At 40.9% G+C, this 23826-nt stretch overlaps 1 protein-coding gene across 3 annotated transcripts in view; it reads right to left on the bottom strand.

Annotated features, from left to right (window-relative positions):
• Nucleotides 1-951: 951 nt before the first annotated feature.
• GYG1 (glycogenin 1) overlaps nucleotides 952-23826 on the bottom strand; it is a gene marked incomplete at both ends in the record, with an annotated part of 35323 nt that continues 12448 nt past the window's right edge. For 2 of the 3 annotated variants that reach the window (XM_084232202.1, XM_084232200.1), the window contains 3 exons: nucleotides 952-1125; nucleotides 3470-3689; nucleotides 20463-20589. In XM_084232202.1, coding sequence (XP_084088328.1) covers nucleotides 952-1125; nucleotides 3470-3689; nucleotides 20463-20589 — 521 coding nt within the window. Of the gene's footprint in view, nucleotides 1126-1382; nucleotides 1434-3469; nucleotides 3690-20462; nucleotides 20590-23826 lie in introns of all 3 variants that reach the window. The other variant, XM_084232201.1, reaches the window with a different exon arrangement.

The raw sequence follows: 23826 nt of genomic DNA, 5'->3' as shown, positions 1-23826 counted from the left end.
AAAATCTCAGTACCCATTTCATATGGAGATGCAGTCAATGTGGCTGACAGATTAAATAAATTTGATTTCACTTTCCTCCATCAGATCTGTCATCTTCTTTAGAGAACACTAAGTATCTCTGGATAATCTAGAAATCAATTTTTTAAGTATATGTTCCAATGTCAAGTTTTACTCTGGTTTTTAAAACACTGATACATAATACAAATTATGGGAAAAAATCCCTAACACAGTTTTTTTTTCAGTGGGGAGAGCCTTAATTTAATTAGACAACCAGATATGTCAGTAAATCTTTATTTTTCATACAAGGTGCCATTGCAAATAACCATCAAAGCGCACACTGCTGTTTTCAGATATACAGAACTGAACAAAAGCATTTTAGCATGCTGCCTTATTATACAATGAAAACTGGTGAAAAACTTCAGACTCTAAAACTAGGAAATAAAATAGGTTAGCATCTTTTGTTGATACATTTCTGAATCACTTAGCAGTGTTGTTATAGTCTACCCGAAAGCTGAATTACAATCACTGTGGCTGCCTCTGGGCAATTTAAAATGCAAGTCTGGTAGAGAGACAGATACCATGTCCCATTCTGAAGGGAGACTGATTTGAAGCCAGGCTTGGCATATTTTAAGAGTTGACATAGCCATTTCAATACCCTGAATATTGAGTTTCCCTTACCACATGTTGGTAATCAGCATCATTTAAATTCCTGAAACATCTGAGGGTTAAGGTGAGGTTAAAAAGGCAGGACACTTCGTATGGCAGAATTACTACTTCACAACTTTTATCCAGTTCACACCTTGCTGTCCTCCCAAAACCTCTCATCTGATGAATTTTAGTTAAAGCTTCTAGCAACTGTAACAGACTGTTTCCAACCCAACTCTATAGATACTAAGTGTCAGGAACAAGAGCCTGTAAAGTGGGTGTGTCCACAGGAAAATGGCAGTGTTTCTACTGAAGGTAAGTGTCAAGTTTTCTTTTGATATTGTCAAAGGAATCTGCTCCCATGTAATCAGCTTGGCCCTGTTCCCACCGCTCCTTCCGTTCTTCTGAGGATACAAAAGGTTGTGCCATAGCTGGGATCTCTCCAAGGGACAGATGTGACATGGCTCCTGAAATATCTCCCTAGAAAGGAGAACATAATCAGAGATTCCTTAAGACCTGAAAATCATACCATTTAAAAGAATGCAATATAAGGTGAGAAAAGCCAGGATGAATTATCATGCAAAGTAGCAAAAACTGAAAACATTACATGAAACAAACAAAAAAGACACAGATACAAGGGTCATATGATTTTTTTCCTAACAAAATGAAGACTTCTTGACTCAGTGAAGACATTGGGAGAACAAAGTAATTAGGGTTAATGTTTAAGTTCTGCATACCTTTCTACAGAAGCCACAAGAGAAAGCCAGTGTATAGACCATGTCTGAAAGCTGCAAACAGTTCATTAGAAAGTGTAAGATGGATAGACCAGGGATCACAAGTCTAACAATAAATTCTTGATCTGTGTGGGCTCAGAAAGGCTGAGAACTTAAACAAAATGGCACTTCATTGGCTGAGATTTAGAAAGAACCTAACCACAGAGCCACACCACATACACAAATTGTCACATTATAAAAGCGAAAGAACGCTAAATGGTTTAAGACTGCACCAAACTTATCTGCCTGTTCAAGCTTATTATCAAGGTGCATCTATTCTTGTAGCTTCTGTTAATTTAATTTGCTTAGTTTTGAACCGTTTCAATTCCCATCTTCATATTTTCTTGGTTCATAATCCTCAGTCCTTGGGTTGGGGAAGGAACACGGTAAATAAATGTACAGGAAATGGAGCAAATCTGCTCTACATTAAATTCAATTTTCATTACATGTAGTGCCATAAAAGAATATCAAAGTAGTCCTCCAAAAAACTCTGAGGTGAGAAAGTACTGGAAATGTTAGCAGAGAAAAAAAGATGAATAATTATATAAAAGTACTGTTTTTAACAAAGTGGTAGGACAAAAGTTTTATCACTTTTTCATGTGTGATAGTGTTTAAGCAATGTTTAAGCCTAACAGTATATGTATGTATTTAAATATACTGGCATTAGAAGGCATTTGGGTAGATTCTATGGAACTGTAGTATAGTTGAGACAATATAAGAAATCCATCCCTTGCATTTGAGTTCTGCCAAATGCCTTCTGCTTGCAATAGGAATGATATTGGAAGGCTCTTTCACAGTCCTCTGCTCACAATATTTTTTATCAGGATAATTTAGTTTATCAGACCTGAATTTGAGTCCCAATTCTGCTTTTGACTAGTCTGTTACATAACTAAGAAAAGTTACGTAAGTTCTTTAATTTAACTGGAAAAGGCGTTATTAACAATATTTACTTGACAGAGTGTTTGCAAGGGTTAAATTCTAACATTTCAAGCAGCTTGTATCAGACACCATTTTAAGTTATGTACAAGTATTATTTTATGACCCACATAAAGCACTCAGAATAAGAATATATTATATTTCCCTTTCTCCTTTTGATGTTTTGGCATAAAAGCTAATGAATGAAATGGCTAAAATCTTTACCATAGTAAAAGGAAGATTTCTCTTTATTCTTTTTTTTTTAATTGAAGAAACACTGCATTATAACATAATGGTCTCAGATGTGCATGATTAAGAATTGACCTGTATATACAACAATAAATTCACTGCTAAACATCCATTTCTATCCTTCAACATAGCATTGTTCCCTTTGGGAAGGATCTCTCATAACCTTATAGTCTCTTATAATTTGCAGCAACGGATGAGTTAGACTTGATTGTAACTCATCCATTCAGTTCTGTTCTTTATATCTTAATATTTAACAGAAATGTTTATTTTCTCATCCCCTTCTAATTCTTCGAAAGAATAAACCTCATAGGAACCTTTAATGTCAAAAAAGATGCTAAAGTAGGTTGTTACTATAATGTTAGCATGCAATCTTCCTCTCTAAGGAAATCTTTTTCAATACCCTATATAATCACAGGAGTACAAACATGGCAAATCAGAAAAATCCTAGAAAAGCATTTGTATGTTTATGTTGTTATAATTTACACTGAAAATGCACTTTTAAAGGTTTATTTAAAGATATATTTAAATGTAATTTCTAAAACATGAAATGGGGTATTCCTTACTTTTCTAGACTACAACTATAGGAATAATCTCAGAATATTTTCATAGGACATTGGGTTATGAATTTTACAGTTACAAGATACAGATGTATATAAAAACCCCAAATAACCTTTCTTATGCTCTCAAATTTAGTTAAATTTCCCACAAAACAGAGTTCTGTTTTAGTTCTTTGCTGATAGTATTTGATAAAATGATAGACATTTTATTTCTACAAAAGCTTAGTTACCTCTTCATTTAAAATACCACAAACTACTCCATCTCAAATGATAGGCCAAGTTTAAAAGATAGTACAGCTAAATAAATTAAAAGAATAAAGTGGAACCTACCACATTTAGGTATGAGTAGGTGTCTTTAACAAGGCCAAACTGTTGAAGCAGAGGTAAAATGTTGGTGATAAAGATGTCCCACCATAGGTTGAGAAACTCTGTATGAGTCATGGTGGGATCATGGGATTCACTTCTGATACTTTTTGATTTGGGATCATAAGTATAATTCCATGGCTTGATTCGTCCCAAGAAATGCACGACTTTGGCTTTTGCACCAAACCTGCCAAGTGAATCCAAGTTGAAATGGTTAGTGGATTCAAAGCACTAACAAAAAGACAAGCAGCACTTTGTTCTGTAACTATTTAAACAGTGCACCTTCTATCAGCCGATAGTAGTAGCTGGAAAAAGAAACTTGTTAACCTTTTTAGACATATTTTTAAACTATTCCATTTTATGTTATATCTACAGAAGAATCCAAAGTAGCAGATTAAGTGCACTGACTCAGACAATCCATTATAAATAAGAAAAGCACAACCACCTGAGAAACCATTTAGTATTACCTGTATGAAAATGCTCATACTCTAAACCAAAAGCTCAGCTACTAGCACATGCCCTGAGAAATGTGTGCACCATGTGTAACTGAAGACATAATGTTCAGAGTAGCAGCAGCATTGCTTGAAATAGTCATAAGGAGATTGCACTGCAGTATTTCAAAATGGTCCCTCATCCCTCCCCTGGAGGGAAACTGGAAAGGATTTTTCTCCTATATTTTCTGTTGAAATCTAGTTGAACTTCCGGAGAGACTTGTGAACTATGCTAGCTGCATGCAGACTGCAGAATCATGGGTGTGGAACCCCAGAGGAAAGGGTGATCAGTGGTGCCACAAAACACAGCCTCCTCCCTGTCCCCCCAAAAACTCACTAGCAATTGGACCACTCAATTCCCTCCCTGATGTTCTACTCAGCAGGTACAGATCAGGTTTGCTTGACAAATAATGTATAGAAGCCTGCAAAGGCCAAATACTATAAAACAACCAGGGAAAGTTAAAAAATTAAAAATAACAAACCTGTCACCTACTGGTAAAGTAGAAATTCTGCAAACTTCTAAGTTATTGCTAAGGATATTAAAAAAAAAAAAGCAAACCAAAAGCAGCAAAATGGGAAGACATAAAAACACAACACATGGTACCTTAATGCTCATGGGAATATGTCACCACGAGAACAACTTTTTGGAACCCAACTACAAAGACATGGAAGATTTTCTCTTCCTATCAGATACACAGCTCAAAACTGCAATGGTAAGAGAATTCAAATAAATGGAAGAAAACACAGAACACTAATCAAAGATATAAAAGAAAACTCAGAAAATTAATGTCCTCTAAAATAACATTAATGAACAGAAGCTGGAAAACAAACTTTAAATAAGAAAATAACAGATGTAGGATCAACAAAGGAGGTAAAATTCTTTACAAATATATGGAAGCAGAACAGACCAAAGGGATGATCAGTACAGTGACCTTGAAGCTGCGCCAAGGGCCCAAGTGGAAAAAGAAATGTGAATAAAAGAAAAAAACACATCAGGAATTGTCCAACTCCACTAGGAAAGGCAACATTATAAAAATGGGTATTCCAGGGCCTCCTCTGATGGAGCAGGCGGTTGAACGCAGTGCTGTGGAGCTGTCCGCAGCCTCTGCAGTGCTGGTTCAATCCCAGCCCGCTGGCGAGAATCCCACATGGTGAAGCAGACCACTCCTGCCGCACCGCTGCTCCCCTCAGCAGTGTATTTCCTCAGTCTGCCTGTTCTGTTCCCCGCTCTGGCTCTGGTGAATCCTCTCATCCTCCCGCGCATCTGGCCTGTACCCTGGTTCCTGTATAAATAAAAAAAATCTTAAAAAAAGTGGGTATTCCAGAATGGGAAGAGAAAAGAAGGGAAACAGAACAATTTGCTTAATGGCTTTAAGCAAATAATTAGATCATCTGGGCTTAAAAGACTATTTATTTATTTTTTAAATAATAAATTTTATTTTTATATTCCCCATACAATTGCAACCCCCCCATTCTGACCCCAATCCCTCCCCTCCCGCCCCTCACCCCCCAAAAAGTGTCTCTGGTTCATAGTTTTTTGTTGATTTTGATTTTCGCTTTCTTATAGTTATTCATTATTCTGGTCCCTTATTTAAGTTTTCTAGATTCCTGCTATGAGTGAGACCATCCGGTATTTTTCTTTTTCTTTTTGGCTTATTTTGCTGAGCATGATCCCTTCCAGCGCCATCCATGTTGCTGCAAATTACATGTGTTTATCTTTTTTGAATGCTGAGTAATATTCCATGGTGTATATGTACCACATCTTCTTGATCCAGTCATCTATTTTTGGGCATTTGGGCTGTTTCCAAAGCTTAGCTATTGTAAATAGTGCTGCTATAAACATAGGGGTGCAGGTGTTCTTTGGAATTGATGTTTCTGCGTCCTTTGGGTAAATACCTAGGAGTGGAATTGCTGGATCATATGGAAGCTCTATGTTTAGTAGGTCCAGAAATCTCCACACAGCTCTCCATAGTGGTTGGACCAGTTTGCACTCCCACCAACAGTGCAGAAGAGTTCCTTTTTCTCCACACCCTCGCCAACATTTGTTGTTGCTAGTTTTTTTAATATGTGCCATTCTCACTGGTGTGAGATGGTATCTCATGGTAGTTTTGATTTGCATTTCCCTGATTACAAGTGATGTTGAACATTTTTTCATATGTCTGTTGGCCATTTGCATTTCCTCTTCAGAGAAGTTTCTTTTTAGCTCTTCTGCCCATTTTTTGACTGGATTATTTTCTTTGTTGTTGCTGAGTCTCATCAGCTCTTTGCAGATTTTTGTGATCAGTCCTTTCTCATTAGTGCTGTGTGCAAAAATGTTCTCCCAGTTGGTGGGGTTTCTCTTTGTTTTTGTTATTGTCTCTTTTGCTGTGCAGAAGCTCTTTAATTTGATGTAGTCTCTAATCTTTGACAAAGGAGCAAAGACTATGCATTGGAGCAAAGAAAGTTTGTTCAATAAATGGTGCTGGGAAAACTGGGTCGCTACATGCAAAAGAATGAAGCTTGACCACTACCTTACACCATACACAAAAATCAATGAATTTTTTAATTTCTTCTTTGATCTCCTCATTAGTCCAGTGGTCTTCCAGTAGTGTGGTTTTTAATCTCCATGAGGTAGGAAAGTTCCTTGCCTTCTTTTTATGGTTTATTTCTAGTTTGATGCCTTCATGGTCAGAAAAGATGGTTGATATGATTTCAATCTTGGTGTATCTGTTGATGTTTGTCTTGTGCCCCAGTATGTGATCAATCCTGGAGAATGATCCATGTGCGCTTGAGAAAAATGTGTACTCCGTTTTTTTTGGGTTTAGTGTTCTATAGATGTCTGTTAAGCCCAAATGCTCTAGGTCCTTATTTAGAGCTTTAGTTTCTTTACTTATTTTTTGTCTTGTTGATCTATCCATTGTTGATAGTGGTGTGTTGAAGTCTTCCACTACATATGTGTTTTCTCTGATGTCTGTTTTCAGAGATGACAACAGTTGTCTGATATATTTTGGTGCTCCTTCGTTTGATGAGTATATGTTAATGAGTGTTATTTCTTCTTGAAGTATTGTCCCCTTGATCATGATGTAGTGACCATTGGGGTCTCTTTTTATTTTTTTGAGTTTGAAGTCTGTTTTATCTGATATAAGTATAGCTGTTCCTGCTTTCTTTTTTGGTCCATTTGCTTGTAGGATTGTTTTCCATCCTTTAACTTTGAGCCTATTTTTATCTTTTGTAGCTAAATGTGTTTCCTGGAGACAGCAAAAGGTTGGGTTTTGTTTCTTAATCCAGGCTGCAACTCTGTGTCTTTTTATTGAAGAGTTTAGTCCATTTACATTTAGAGTTAATATTGATAAGTTAGCATTTGTATTTGCCATTGTGTTTGTCTTTCCTTTGATTTTATTTATTCTTTTAATAACTTTTTTTTTTTTTTTTGGCCTTCTTTCGTTGTTATTCATCCTTCTGAGGTTCTGGCTTTAGGATTCCTTGTAGTATTTTTTGAAGTGGGGGTTTAGTCGTAATGAAATTCCAGAGTTTCTCTTTGTCTGGGAAGGTCCTTATTCTTTCTTCATAGAGGAAGGAGAGCTTTGCGGGATAGAGTATTCTTGGTTGGCATCTGTTTTCTTGGAGTCTGTTGACTATGTCCCTCCACTCTCTCCTTGCTGGTAGTGTTTCTTCAGAGAAGTCTGATGTCAGCCTGATTGGTTTTCCTTTGAATGTTATCTGTTTCTTCCCTCTTGTCAGCCTCATTATTTTTTCCTTGTCCTGGATTCTTGGGAGCTTTACTATTATGTGTCTTGCTGTATTTTTTCCTTTCGTCGTGGAAGTTTGGTGTTCTTGCTTCTTGTATATCAATTTTAAGCTCCTTCGCGTTTGGGAAGTTCTCTTCAATTATCTCCTGGAATATTTTCTCTGTTCCTACATCTCTCTCCTCTCCTTCTGGAATTCCTATAACTCTTATATTTCCTTTCCTCATGGAGTCAGATAGTTCCTGATGTCTTTCTTCGTTCTTTTTCCTTTGTACTTCTCTTTCCTTTTCTGTTTTGGTTCTTTTTATTTCTGTGTCTTCAACAGTACTTATTCGTTCTTCCATTTCATCTATTCTGCTTTCATTGCTTTTCCCAGAGTTCTTTAGTTCCTCCATTAATTCTTTGATCTCCTGCGTTTCTTTTGCTTCCCTCTTTAGGGACTCAATTTCCTTCTTCTGATCATTGTTTTCCTTTATGAGTTCGGTCATTTTTTTAATCATGGCAATTTTAAATTCTCTTTCTGGAAGACTCAGAAGTTCTTCCAAGTTACTGTCGTGGCAATCTGGGGGGTGGTTTTCTTTTTGTGGTGTGCTTTTTTCCTGAGGAGTTGCTAGGTTGTGTGTGGTTCTTCTACTCCCTACTGTCTGTTTTCTAATTTGCCGTATGCATTGGGATACTGTGTTGCTCGGACTGGCCGGCATCTTGGGTGAACTTCTCCGCTCCCCTCTGGCTCCTCCAGGAGCCATCTCTGGCTTCTGAGGGAGCTTTCTGCTGGTTTCAGGAAGACTTTACTGAAGAAATGTCCCTGTTCTAAAATGGCAAAGCGGGACTCAGTCCCTGAGCATCCGGTCTCAGGCACACTCTTCTGCGCGCCCGGTCTGCCCCTGCCGTGTGTGCCTGTTCCCTCTGTGGGCTCAGACTGTTGGTCGGAAGGGGCCTGGCATGGGCTAACTTCCCAGCTGGCCACTGTCTCCTCCGGGAGCCTTCTGCCCTTTTCAAGCCAACTTAAGACATTTCCCTGTTCTATGGGGTGTTCGTGACTTTTTTTTCTGGTCGCTAGGTGGCGCCAGAGATCTCTCCTATTGTCCTTGGGGGGCTGTTTTTCGCCCCCACCCCACCCCGTGGTACAGGGAACAGAGCGGGAATGGTAGGGTAAACCTCAACGGCTTTGGGGTGCTGTGTCTGCCTTGTGCCCCACCGTTGTGGAGAACCCATGCCCCGAACTTCGTGCCCCGGGTCTCAGTTCAAAGCCCTCAGGTCCAGGACGCGGGTTGTAGCCCAGTTCAGTGGCGCGGGAATGGCGCCTTTTGCACCCACTCCCGTGCCTGGGCGCCTGGTTCCTGCTTACTCAGTGAGGGACTTTCACCTCAGTGAGGGCCTCCGTGCATCTCCCCGCAAGCCTAGGTCGCAGGCGCGGGGACCTGGGCAGCCACGATCCCGATCCGATCCGCGTTTGCTTTTCAAGCGCCGCTTTTCCGCACAAGCTTACCGGCCTGCCCGGGGCTGTGTGCAGGTCTCCTCCAGAGTCTCTTTGTTCTCTAATGGCGGCACCCGGAGCCGTTCGCTCACTGCTGCGGCGAATCCTGCAGGGTTCTCTACAGCTCCCGTTCACGGGGTGTGGTGGCTGCAATAGTTCCTTTCCACTCACAGTCCGGCTTGCTGCGTAGTTTGTTCTTGTTGGTCGTTTTAGTTTGTTGTTTTCCTCCTCTCCTCTCTGCTGGTGGGAGAGTGTGGACTCTGTGGGTGGGGGAGGGGAGCAGGGTTCTGCTCTTTCCTCCCTTCTAGTCCTTTTTTATGGCCACTTTCTTCTTGGGGTAGTTTGCTGGAGTCGTCTGTTTATCTTCCGTGTCCCAGTTCTCACTGGGACCTGCTGCTTTCCCTCCCTATTAACTTTTTTTAATGGGAGATCTTACTCGCAGTGTCTCCTCGCTGCCATGTTGCTCCGCTCAAAAATTCTTAACAGACACTTTAGGACAATGTGCTACAAAAAAAGCATGTATACAATTTTCTCAAGTGTATATGGACTATCTTCCAGGATAGACCTCATGTTGTGTCACAAAACAAGTGTTAATAAATTCATGAAGACTGATACAGCAAGTATCTTTTCTATTGCAATAATAAATCAATCACAAAACAGAAGCAGGAAAAAAACTCTAATAGGTGGAGACTGAACAATACACTACTGAATGACTACTGACTTAAGAAATTACTTAATATTTTTTATTTCATCTGTCACATCTTTTAAAAAATTTTAGTACTTTTTTTCCTATATCATTGTTAATTTTTAGACAATATATGATTTCTCCTCTCAGATGTGGTCACTGTAGTTCTCCCACCACCAAAGCACCCAGAGTCTAGACCACAGTCCCTTGTGCTCTCTCCCCTCCCCATTGTTATTACTCCCCTTTCCCCACCCATCCTAGATGCTTCATATCTTTGGTCAGATTTAAAGGTTTGTCTTTTATCCTTTCTTTGGTTTCTCTATAGTCCACATATAAGTAACACCATCCAATATTTATCTCCTTCTTTTTGACTTATTCTGCTTAGGATTATCCAGATCTCCTAGCTCTACTGATATTGCTGCAAATGGCTTTTTTTTTTAATCACTGAGTAGTATTCCACTGTGTGTATACACATCTTTTTTTTTTTTTAAGAAGAGTTGTTTTGTTTTTTTTAAAGATTTATTTATTCATTTACACAAGAACCAGGGTACAGGCCAGAGGCGCGGAAGGTGAGAGGACTCACCAGAGAGAGAGCAGGAAACAGAACAAGCTGACTGACGAAATACACTGCGGAGGGGAGCAGTGGGCATGACAGGAGAGGTCTGCCACGCCATGTGGGACCCTCACTGGCCAGCCAGGATCGAACCGGCGCTGCAGAGACTGCAGACAGCTTCACAGTGCGGCACTCAACCGCTTGCGCCACCAGGGGAGGCCCTATACACAACATCTTGATACATTCATCTGTTTTTGGGCATTTAGGTTGTTTCCAAACCTTGACTACTGTAAATAGCACAACAATAAACATAGGGTTGCAGGTTTCCTTTTAAATTATGTTTTTTTGTGTGTAGATTCCTAGGTATGTACTAGCTGGGTCATATGGCTGATCCATTTTTAGTGTTTTGAGGAATTTCCACACAGCTTTCCATAATGACTGAACCAGTATACATTCCCACCAGAAGTGGAAGAGGGTTCCTTTTTCTCCACATCCATGCCAGCATTTCTTTTTTTTTTTTTAATATGGGCCATTCCCACAGGCATGAAATGATATCTCATTCTGGTTTTCATTTGCATTTCCCTGATAATAACTGATGCTGAACATCTTTTCATATGTCTGCTGGCCTTTAGTAAAGAATAATTTAAAAAATACTTAGAGACAAATGATAATGAAAATACAAGCTACCAAATAGGAAGGTGGTAAGAAAGCCAAGATAAGCTTTGCAGTTTTGTATAAGGTGGTCACCCATCAGAATGTTCTGGGATATCATCTAGGGATGTCCTACTGTTACGTCTAAACTAGTCACCTTATATGAAGGTTTGGGAGTCACTTTAACTATATAACTATGCTTTAATTGTACATACAGAATAGTATTTATACAGCAAAATGGCCTAAAGGGATTGCTCTATTAGCTTTTGTAATAAAACACATGCTTTTCAAAACTAAGATGAACAAAAGGTTTCAAATATTTTTTTCTTTTTTTTTGAGAAGTCACAGATTTTCTTTATTTTTAAATTATTTTTTAATTTTATATATTTTTTACATCATTTTTCCTTTTTGCAATGTATGTATACATTTTCATCTTGGTCCCCACACAATTCCTACCCCCCTTATTTGGATCCTACTCCCTTCTTCCCTCCCCCGCCTCCATAGTGTGTCTCTGGTTTATAGCTGCTTGTTGCTTGTTGATTTTGATTTTTACTTTATTATAATTAGTCTTTTCCTGGTCCCATATTTAGGTTTTCTAAATTCCTGCTGTGAGTGAGACCGTCCCCAATGCCCAAAAATAGATGACTTGATCAAGAAGATGTGGTACATATACACAATGGAATATTACTCAGCAATCAAAAAAGATAAACTCATGTAATTTGCAGCAACATGTATGGAGCTGGAAGGGATCATGCTCAGCAAAATAAGCCAGAAAGAAAAAGAAAAATACCAGATGGTGTTACTCAAATATTATTTTCTATCTAAAGTTTCAATTAAATTAGATAGTAATTTTTATGCTTCAATCATGTTCCCTGAGGAAAGTTTTTAAAAATAATTTTCTATCGTTATAATCAAATTAGTTCAATCATTCATGAAGATACAAAATATATCAAATAAGAGCATTTTGCTTTAGATAATATTTTAGCCCTAAATGCAAATTTGTGTGTTCTTTACAGAAGGGTAACTCAGAGTATCTTTTCTAATGTTACCTCACACCAAAGACAACAATCATGTATCATTTAGAATTTCTCCTAGTTGAAAGCAAAATAGTCAATAAGAAGTGGAAATGTTGATATCAAATGATAAAGTCCAACTGAACTCAACCCAGAATAAGGATAACCAGAAGAATCACTGACTCATTGCTTGATTTATCCACCAAATGACCAGCCAGGAACAACAACAACAAAAAAAAATCTTGGGTACATATCACAATTGTCTTTAAATTACTAAGAGTCATTCATTCTGACCAAGTAATGGGGATTTGTCTCAGCTTGCATACATCTCTTAAAATAAATGTTCTAATTTTAACTTGACAGAATCTCAAAAGAGAAGTCCAGATCACAAGACATTGCTTGAACCTGAGCCAGCAATATTACTGCTTATGTTAGCCATTAAAATAATCCCTGTGACCTGGTGTTACCAAAAGATCAGACAGGGTTTTCCTGACTAGTTTAGCAGTTGAGACATGTAGCCAGTAATGTGTGGAAGAGACTTACAGAAGCTGTTTAGACTGCACATAGGACAATTTTAGTTCTTACAAAGTTCTCTGTGTACAGTGTTCAATTAGGTATCAAGAGAAAAACAGCACTGTTTGCATGACCCTTCTCAGGGAAATGTGGCAGCCGTGCCACCCATCCTCTGACCACTTCAGTGACTCATGTTTTCTGATTCATGGCCACGTACTCTCATACCTTCTCAGGCTTGCACACAAATCCACAACTAATTAGCCATCTCCTCTGTCACCAAGAAATTCCTCCTCTTACCTATTCACAATATAAATTATGACCAACCCAAGTACCCAACTGTGGGTTAGTCATGCAGAGAAGAGGAGTGGATCTGGAGAGGCAGGAATCACTAAGTACGAGCAAGTCCCATCACAGAGGACAAGTGCTGCAGTAGCAAACAGCTGTGGTCATCAGGGACCCACCAGAATTTCCCCTGCCTTTCATGCTAAATAATGCTCTCAATCACGCCTGGAAATCAGATCATCCTCAGTACTCAAACCTAGATTTTTTTTTTTTTAATAGAGGCATGTTCCATTTATTTATTTGTCTGCTTGTTTGTTTGTTTTGTTTATACATGCACTGGGCACAGTCAGAAGCGCGGGAGGGTGAGAGAATTCACCAGAGCCAGAGCGGGGAGCAGAGCAGGCAGAAGGACCGAAGTACACTGCTGAGGGGAGCAGCGGGCGGCAGGAGAGGTCTGCGCACCATGTGGGACCCTCCTCCGGTGGCCGGGGAGCAGCCGGGGATCGAACCGGCGCCGCAGAGGCCGCGGGCAGCTTCGCAACCCAGCGCTCAACCGCTGTGCCACCAGGGAGGCCCTCAAACCTAGATTTTAATATCCTAGACTAGAACCTAGTGAACTATACCACCTACCACCTGGCTGATCTCTCTATACAGAGTAGGCCAAGGAAGCCCCACTAGGCCATTAGGGAGACTTTTCGGGGGGGGGAGGGGTGTGTGTGGCAGGGGTTAGCATGTCATTATCGGTCTCTCCCGGCTGACTGCTCATTCATTCATTTAAACAAAAAATACACCCATCTACCTGTATCTGTGCCCCGACACACTACCGTCCTTGTTCAAGAATGAGCTGTCCTGGCTCTATGACTGCCTGTACCTAAATGTACTCCCTTGTAGCAACATCACTCCAGCAAGTGCAAATGCATCCAGTTTTATGCATTACTGATGCTCTCCCTCCCTCCTTGATCTATCCTATCAGTACACAACATGCTGTAACTTCTCCCATCTTTAAAAAAAACAGCCACCATCCTCTTCAGCCTAACATCCCCATCGAGCTACCAACCTTATTCTTTGCTCCCATTTAAAGAAAATGTTTTAGAATATAGATAGAACTATCTACATTCACTCTCTTTCCAATCCCCTATTCTCCTGAACCACCACCTCATCTGGCGTTTCCCACCACTCCACCGTAAGTGCTCTCACCAGTCATCAGTGACCTCCACATTCTAGGTCCAGTGCCAATTCACAGTTGTCCTCTTATCTGACCATTCATAGCATCTGTCACAGATGGATCACTCCTCCCTGAAACATCTTTGCTTGGCTTGTGCAACAGCTCCCTTTCTTGGGTTTCCTCCTGATTTGCTATACTTGGTTCTTTCTATTCCTCCTCATTGTTCTTCCTCAGGCGTCAGTCTTCAGGGCTATCTTCTATTTAACCTCTTGGTTAAATCATCTTGTCTCATGACTATAAATATTACTTACATGCTGACAGCTCCCATAGTTAAGTCTCACCCAGACCTCTCTGCGGATTTGAAACTTATAACTACTTACCATTCCATAATTTCATGGGGATATTTAATATGCACCTCAAACTTAATACAAACAATACATCTCTGACCAATCCCTGTTTTCACAAACCTGCTTCACCCAGCATCCTGAGATGCTTCTTTCCCATCTCAGGAAGTGACAATTCCATTATTCAAGTTACTTAGGCCCCAAGCCTGTAACAGTCATCTTTGACATCTTTCTTCCATGTCCCACTAAATACCTGATTTTTTTTTAAAGAAGCTAGAAATCTTTAGTTTTATATGAAATTACCTAATCTCACAACACTGGAAATTGAGGGTTTTTTTTTTTTTTAATACTATGTAAGGTAGACAAGCATATCTGTGGGACCAACAGACAGCACCCCTTGTTCCCTTTTTACTCACACTCAGCAACCTCTAAAGGGTGCGCTGGTTATAACATGGAAGCTTTTCCCTTGATGATGAGGACTGAGGGAGAGTCATGGAAGAAGCAGTCATAAGATCTGAGGACACATCATCTGACAGAGATGAGGTCAGAATGCGGATGGCCATGCTGAGAAACAGGGCACCGAGGCCCGATAGGCATCACAAACGAGAAAGGGAAAATAAGATATTTGGGCAGCCCCACTTGATTGCTCTGCAACACCTGCGCCATGATGGGCCTGTGCCATGCGATGTACAGGACATGGCACATTCACACACTTGCTGAGCTCACTAGGCTCAGTTTCCTCATTCACCTCTGCAGCCCTCAGTGGTCAGATTCTATCTCACTCTCCATTCTCCAGGCCTGCCACCTGAATGACCAAGAGAATGGACAACACACGGCAAAAAATTAAGAGTGACCCAAACTACGACGGTCTCAGGATACCAGGTGAGATGTAGGCATGTGAAAAGAAACGAACAAAGAAAGGTGATGGGTTCAATGATATTAGTCATAGAAACAGCTGAAATCAGGGGGTGTAAAGGGTCATGGAAAAACAATTAAATGAGGAATACATAAGAACAACAGAATTTAGGACATTTCCAAAAATTTCACTTTTGGAAAACATTGATTTTAAAGAGGCCTAGTAAGTTCTTAGTGAATAAGCCACATTCCTGAAAAAGAAGTAATGGATACATGGACCTCCCTGGTGGTGCAGGCAGCTGAGCGCCACACTGTGAAGCTGTCTGCAGCCTCTACAGCGCAAGTTCAATGGCCCGCCAGCTGGCGAGAATCCCACACGGCGCGGCAGATCTCTCCTATCTCGCCCGCTGCTCCCCTCAGCAGTGTATTTCGTCAGTCTGCCTGTTCTGTTCCCCGCTCTGTCTCTAGTGAATCCTCTCACCCTCCTGCGCATCTGGCCTGTACCCCAGATCTTGTATAAATAAAATCTTTTAAAAAAAAATAATGGATACAAATATTCTCAGAAAAGTTTAAGGCAATAAACAAATGGATATATTTTAGGTTTCTAGATCTAGTTTCTGAGACTAGAACAGGCCAAGTCCCAGATAATCTAAACTCAAGTAAAAGGGTAAGTTAAAATATTTATTTGTAAGTTATTTGCTAAGTCAATCTTTGTTGTCAATCAGTTTATAGCAGTTGGAAGCAATACCAGAGACTTCTTTTTCTTTGTTTTAGGTCCACAGAACATGACATAAACAGCTTTTAGTTAGTGGATTGAATAGAAAACTACAGTTAAACTAAATGACTGGTTTAAGAAGACTAATGAGATTTTGCCTAGTACCATGCACAAGTGAAATTCTGTGCTATATGGATAGATACGGAGAAAACTTAAAAGGAACCAATAGTTACCTAAAAACACACTTCCCAAACATTATGCTAGATACTTGCAGGAATATTATTTCATTAATAAACTAAGTTATGAACTTCTTTTCCAATTCATATATTATAAATTAATAGGTAGATGAAAGCATTAGATATGCAACATTCATGGCTCAAATTCATGTTGTTTGTTTTATGTTATGCCTTTTTTTTTATGGAAAACTTATGATAGCAAAGATTACACTCTTCCAAAATATCCCAAGCTCTAAGATACTGGGACATTTAAATACTGCCTTGGGGACCTCATGGCACATAGTTTGGAATTAGTAAGACAAATTCTCAATTACTTTTTCCATGATGCTCAAGTTGCTGTAAATCACTCATGGGTTCTCATTCTATCTGCCACTATCCATACAGTTTTAGGGAAGGCCAATACACCACAGGACCACTTGGTCCTGGAGATTACTCTTACTCTGAGTCCAAGAATGGGGGTTTCAAATTCATGAGCCCTCAGAAACCCACATGGCAATTTGTGGAGCAGCTATGGTGGCCCTGATGTTCAGGATAGGCTATTTCAGCTTAAAAGAGTTCGAACAAATTTTACATTAACTTAACACAAAAAGGAAATATAACTACCTGCCTTTTCAATCCTTCCCAATAGCAAGAAAAATGTAAGGAAAGTATCTCTGGAGAAGGATTTCCATAAGGAAAACAAAGTATTTTCTGACAGAGGAAACTGAAAATGATACTTCTGATCTAGCTTCAACATTCCTAAGTAGGCAGCAATGAAGTGAGACAAGGCATCACTGTGAGCAGTCCTATCACACAAATGTGGAGTTGACAGCCTGAGGGCAAGCTACACAGAGGCAGCACTAACCTCAGTGAGGCCACAGGCTGCCTGACATCTGGCTCATGGATGGAGTTGCTCCCGACATCCCCAGAGTGTCATCTACTCTATGGTTATGGCAATAAACCAAGGAGATTTCCAAAATTAGCATTCATTTGTTGAGCAAGGAGGAAGAAACCATCCTAACAATTTTGGAAATTTAGATCTCAAGCTGCTTTTCTGGGAAGTTAATTTAGGGTATATAAAAACTACTGAGTTCCTAAGAGAGGAGGTCAAGTTTCTAGTACATAAGTATATTGCTTCCCCCTCTCTAAAAAACAACAACAAAACTTAACTGTTCCACCTGCCACTTGTTCTCTTTAAAAATAAAATAAATGCAGGCAATGACTGTGCAAATCAGGCTATGACTGAAAGCTAATGTAGGGCAAATAAACTATCAGGCTTTTTGCATCACTAGCCTCTGTGGCTATTATCTGTGGCCTTGATTGTGTTAATGCAAAATGTGCATGGGTGTGGGTCCTCACTGTGACACCTGGAGCATGGGTGTGCTCATCTGAGCCTAGAAGCAAGGATAAAAGCAGCAGCAACAGCTATGGGGTGTGGGGAGGAGAGAGGAGGGTAGGAAGAAAGGGAGAGGGGAAGCGGGGTGAGGAGGGGGCTGGGAATGCCAGAGGGAGCCCAGAGAAAGAGCACAGATTCTTGATTCCTGGGGGGCTGGTAGCCTGCCTGCCTCCCAGCCCCCTGCCCTGTCTCCTTCCTTGCATGCCAGGCCTCCCTGCCTGGTGTGCCTGTGTACCTGGTTCCCTGAGAAAGCATTAAAGTCTGAAAAATCCACCCAAGGTTCTGGGATTCTACTTTACCTCTCTGCCCGAATTGACCCCAACATATTCCTTCTAGGATAGATGCTCACTGTGCAGAATTGAATGGAAAGGTAGGTAGAATTACTCATATTACTAATGAGTCTTTTCTCCTTTGCACTCACTGTTTTCACTGCTCAGCTGAATCTGGTAATTAAATTAAGCAACTGCCCTATTACAGACCTACAGTTCTAGGGGGTAGAGCTAACATGGTTTGCTGAAACACTGTTCAAACTGGCAGGGTTGGCTATGGGGCAATAAATATTACAGAGAAACAGGCCCACATGGCCAAGGAACACAGGTTTGTTCTTTACAAGGCCAAGGACTGAGAGGCAAAATTAATGCTGCTCCTATTCCATCCCCTGAAAGTGAACCCTGTTCTACTTACTTTACTAGAAACACAGTTGGTATGTTTGTGAGCTTGCCTATTTCACTACAGAAAAGGAACAAAATCAAGAGGCTCAGGGCCTCCCCGGTGGTGCAGCAGTTGAGCGCTGGGTTGTGAAGGTTCGATCCCTGATCCCGGCCTGCTCCCCGGCCACCGGAGGAGGGTCCCACATGGTGCGCAGACCTCTCCTGCCGCCCGCTGCTCCCCTCAGCAGTGTACCTCGGTCCTTCTGCCTGCTCTGCTCCCTGCTCTGGCTCTGGTGAATTCTCTCGCCCTCCCGCGCTTCTGACTGTGCCCAGTGCTTGTATAAATAAATGGATAAATCTTTAAAAAAAAAAAAAAGAATGCACTTGATACAAAAGGTACAATCTTTTTTTTTTTTTTAAAAAAAAAAAGAGGCTCTAGTGTGTCAGAGACATAAACCTAAAGGACACTTAGGGAGGAAAGAACACAAGATATTTTACTTCTTTATCTGAGGATGTTGACAGAGTTTGTCCAGAAAAGAATAAAAAGAAACATTTCTGTCACAAAAAGCCAGAGTGCTCATTTCCATGGTGCAAGATTTTGAGAGAGGACTTTAGATAGTAAACTATGAGGAGTAAAGGGCCCTTTTTGTGTCCTGCTCACTCAGGAATGCTCAAGCAGACACAGATCGGAGAGCCAGGCCCAATTCAGTGAGCTTTGCTGCTCACAGCTGGGTCTAAGATCAGCCTGACAGCTTGGCCTCTGTTCAAGATAACTGGCTCAACACAAATGAGTCAGCTGCTAAAGAACAGGACCCAGGCCTTGACAGGGAAAGAAGCACCACAACTAACTAGGCTGTGCTAACGGAGTTATCCACACCAAGGAATAAAGGCAAGTGAGCACACTGCCAAAAACAACAGTATTTCACTAAGCACTTTATGCATATGAACTCATTATCGACATGATCAACCTGTGAGGTAGATATTAGCTTCTTTCCTGTTTTGTATATGAAATAAGGTACAGTGCCTAAGACATACAGTAGGTAAGTGGCAGCGTGAGGACACCAGTCCTGCCTTGCTGGCTTCAGAGATTACTATCATTGCTACACTACCTCTGTAGGGTAAGTGAAAAATTATCAGGCTTTTCCACTCTCCCTCCATTAGCATTAATGATAGATCCCTGCGGTCCTTGAGTGCATGCCTGACGGTGTGGGCATATGTGTAGGTAGGTACACCTGGGCTGAGAGACTGGGTTTATAAGGGCAGTGTCACAGGACATCAGTGGAACCAGGAGGAGAACAAGAACGAGAAGCAGAACGAGAGCATAACCAGCAGAGAATGCAGAGAGCCCAGAAAGAGTGAAGACTCACCAGGGGCTGGGAGGCCTAACAGCCTCCTGGCCCTACCCCATGCACCCCTGCTACTATGTACCTGGTAAAATGACAATAAAACCCTGAAAAAGCCACCGAGGGTTCCAGGATTCTCCTTTACCGCTCTGCTCGGATCACAGAAAACCTGCTCTGTGCCCTTCCTGCCACTACAACCTCCCAGACAAAAGAGACCAATAACCTAACATTTACTGAATGCCTAAGGCGAGGCCCTCTTCTAACCACTTCACATGATAACCTTCCTTAATGCACATGATAACTACTGGAGGACACTGCCTCAGGGGGAACGTCAGTAACTAACCCAGTATCTACTGAACTAGAAGTTCAGCAACCAGTAACTGTCTAGGAAGTGGCTAGTCCAGGGTGTGAATTGAGGTAGTCTGTGCCACCACCCCCATTCCTGACCCCACCCCCCACAGCTGCAGTCAGCATCTGCGTGAATCCCCAAAACAGGAGAGGGAGCCATTATTAACACCCCTTTTCTAGATGTGACAGAACTGCAGCTCAGCAGTCAGTCAGAGCAGAAATTGGGTCTGTGCCCAGTCTGTGTTCTTGACCATGACATACAGATGATTTATCAGAGGGTCAGGCACTCCAGGAACGAAAGAAACCTCTCCCCAGCTAAGGGTGCAGCTAATCACCCTCCGGGTTACTGCAAACAACGTGACCCAGAACATCAAGGCCTCTCCCATCACAGAACTTGTTTCTCACAGAGAAAGACTTTCCTCAGGTGACCTGTTATCATCCTCAGAATGACAATAAAGCATCCAAGGCATCCAAAAATATTAAACCCAACCCCCTTACCCTTTTCCATCCCCAAGAACAGTTAAACTGTTTGCACTTACGCTTTGAATGCTGGGAGGTAGGAGTATATAGAAATACTGCTTAGGTTATAAATAAATGGCAGGTGTTTTCTGATATCCATTGTTGCCCAGTTGCTAAAAAATGTGTTCAGTAAACCCTGGTCCCCACCTGAAAGAGAAAAATGAAATAGTCAAAGACTTCGAGGAAAGTTGAGTATTTTTTCAGAGATACAGTACTGAGCCTTTAAAACCAAAACTAATCCCATTTTAAAAATAAATGCCATATTAAACCTACTAAGGACAGTTCAAGGGGTGGCTATTTTCCTGAGTTAAAAGAAAAAATATTGAGCAACTACTCTATGCCAGACACTGCACCAGGCACTGGAGATTGAACGGTGAACAGAGACATGGGTCACCATCTTTATGAGGGTCTGGGTGGGATTGGAGGAGCAGTGGTATCAGTGAATTAATAATCACAGATAAACATCTTGGCAATGGGGAGAAGGGCATGAAGAAAGTACAAGGTACTCTTGAGACTCCAAGGTACTCTGTAGACCCCAAAGTCTACAGACCTCATCTGATGATTCAAGAAGGATTCTATGAGGAAGCTGTATTTAAGCCGAGATCTGAGGGGTCCATGCCACAGGAGTACTTGACAAATGCAGGTGGAGAGAAGGGCAGATAGTGTTCTAGGCAGAACAAACAGAACATACCGAAGGCCTGGAGTGAGCAGGAACAGGATCCTGGGGAAAGAAGACTTGGAAGGTGGCTTGTGTAGGGGACTGGAGAGTGGGGAATGGGTTGCATCGATCATGGGGCTCAGGTTTCAGGTTCTATCCTCAGTTAAATATAAGACTTTATGTTAAAGAGCAATGGCACAGAAAATAATAGTGGAAAAGCAAACGAGAGGGCCTCCCCTGGTGGCGCAGGCGGTTGAGCGCAGCGCTGCGAAGCTGTCCGCAGCCTCTGCAGCACCGGTTCGATCCCAGCCAGCAGGCAAGGGTCCCACATGGTGCTGCAGACCTCTCCTGTCGCACTAGCTGCTCCTCTCAGCAGTGTATTTTGTCCTTCTGCCTGTTCTGTTACCCACTCTGTCTCTGGTGAATCCTCTCACCCTCCCTCTGGCCTGTACCCTGGTTCTTGTATAAATAAATAAATAAATCTTAAAAAAAAAGCAAACAAGAGCAAACAGGGATAATGAAATTATTTCCTGGGTCTTCCAACTGTTAGCTCACTAACAGAAAGCCACATCGTGCATTCTCCTGTCCCCTGAGTAAGTCTCTGGGCAGGTCCCAGCCGGCCATCACTGAACCTACGTCAGTCACAACTGTAGAGCACAGTGTTTGCTCAGCCCTTGGACTTTATGGACATAAAGTCTTCCTCAGAAAGTGAATTGATGCTATTCATTCAAAAGAAAAAAGAAATAATAAATCTAAATGGCAAAGTATCTAACATAAATCACAATCACACAAATAAAACAGGTCACTGTCTCCTCAAAACAGTCTTCCATGTAGCCCATGAGCTTTCTGTTTAAGATTCATGACATTTCAGAGAATATGCATCAAAGCAAAGTCTCCTGTGTGTGTGTGTTTGTACATAGGGGATGGCAGGCAAAGAGAATTGTGTCCTTTCCCAGTGCAAGGCTGGTATACTTTAATTACTTTCCTCTTCATTCTGCTTTGGCCCTGAGACCCAGTTTCTTTTTTAAACATATAGGAGGTCTAATTGGCTATCATTACTGTTCCGTTTTTCTTGGTTTTGAAGGAAACTTTAAAACTCTGGAGAATTAGTTAATATTTGGAGCTTAAGGCATTAGATTTAAAGTGAAAATGGGGCCTCCCTGGTGGCACAAGGGGTTAAGCACCGCACTATGAAGCAATCCGCAGCCTCTGCAGCACGAGTTCAATCCCAGGCCTGCCAGGAAGCAAGCCACATGGCAAAGCAGACCTCTCCTGGCTCCCCTGCTGCTCCCATCAGCAGTGCATTTTGTCAGTCAGCCTGTTCTGTTCCCCTCTCTGTCTCTGGTGAATTCTCTCACCTCCCAGACCTCTGGCCTATACCCCGGTTCTTGTATGCATAAATAAATAAATCTTTAAAAAAATTAAAAAATAAGGTGAAAATGTACCTTAGCCATCCTCTGTATGTCCTTTTTTCCCAAATACACTCAAACAATCCTAAGGATCAAAGGTATTCACTGAATGAACATCAATGGAAAACTTCTTTGCACAAGGAGGCTCTGACAAGTCCCCTTCCTCAAGAGACAAACAGCCCAAGAGAAAATCGGGTTTCATCCTTTTAAGTTCCAAAGGACATTTAAGACAGCATCAGGATATGCTTCACTTGTTACATGAATAACAGAATTTAGCTATGTAGACAAATTAATGTATCTTGAGATATGAAATATTAAAACTAAACACCATACCATCATCAGACTTACTTATAGACTATACAGATAAGCCAAATGTGGACAGACACTAGGGGTTGCAGTGCAGAAGTTGAAGTCTTGCTGATTTAATTTTGCACAAAATCATCAAAATGAACGTTGAGGAAATATTCATAGTGGTTTGATTCATAATAGTGGAAAACTGTAAACAGCCCAAATGTTCTTCATCAGGTGTACAAATATGGCCCCTCCATACAATGAAATATTACTTGATAATAAAAGGGAGTATTAATATCACAGAATGTGGATGGCTCACAAGGGAATTACACTGAGTAAAAAAATAAAGTCCCATAGGTAACAAATGATGTGACTCCATTTGAATACCACTGACAAAAATGGTATTGAATACCACTGATAAAAATGGTATTCACATGATAAAAATCAGAGGAATAGAGAATAGATTCATAGTTGCCAGGATTCAGGAGGAGAAGAAGTTGCCTATAGCTACAAAAGGGTAGCACAAGGGTGCCTCTGATACAACTATTCTGTACCTGGTTGTGGTGCGGATACCAATCTATATACTTGATAAAACTGCATGAAAACACATACATGTAACACACATACTGATGAATACACGTAAAACTGGTGAAATCTAAATAAGGCTGGTGAATTGTATCAATGTCAATTTCCTGGTGGTGGAATTATAGTTATGCAAGATTTTACCATTGGGGAAAACTTGGTGTTGAGTATGTGGGATCGTTCTTTATTGTTTCTTACAAATACATGTAGATCTATATTTCTCTCAAAATAAGGTTATTTTACAAGTGAGAATTCATGTGGTTAAAGTGCAAAATAGAATATAGAATTGTTAGTCACTAGATTCTAAATTCCACAAAGACAGGGATTATGGCTCTTTTTGTTTACCACTATAATTTTAGCATGTAGCAGAATGCCTTATATATGTAAATTGTATATGAATGAATACAATAACCTTGACTACATTTTACAGCAGTAGAAAAGTTG

Source organism: Talpa europaea, assembly GCF_964194135.1.
Source record: "Talpa europaea genome assembly, chromosome: 4".
In the NCBI taxonomy this organism is placed as follows: Eukaryota; Metazoa; Chordata; class Mammalia; order Eulipotyphla; family Talpidae; genus Talpa; species Talpa europaea.
The sequence above is the reverse complement of the archived record's forward strand: the minus strand, read 5'-3'. Positions and strand labels throughout refer to the sequence as shown.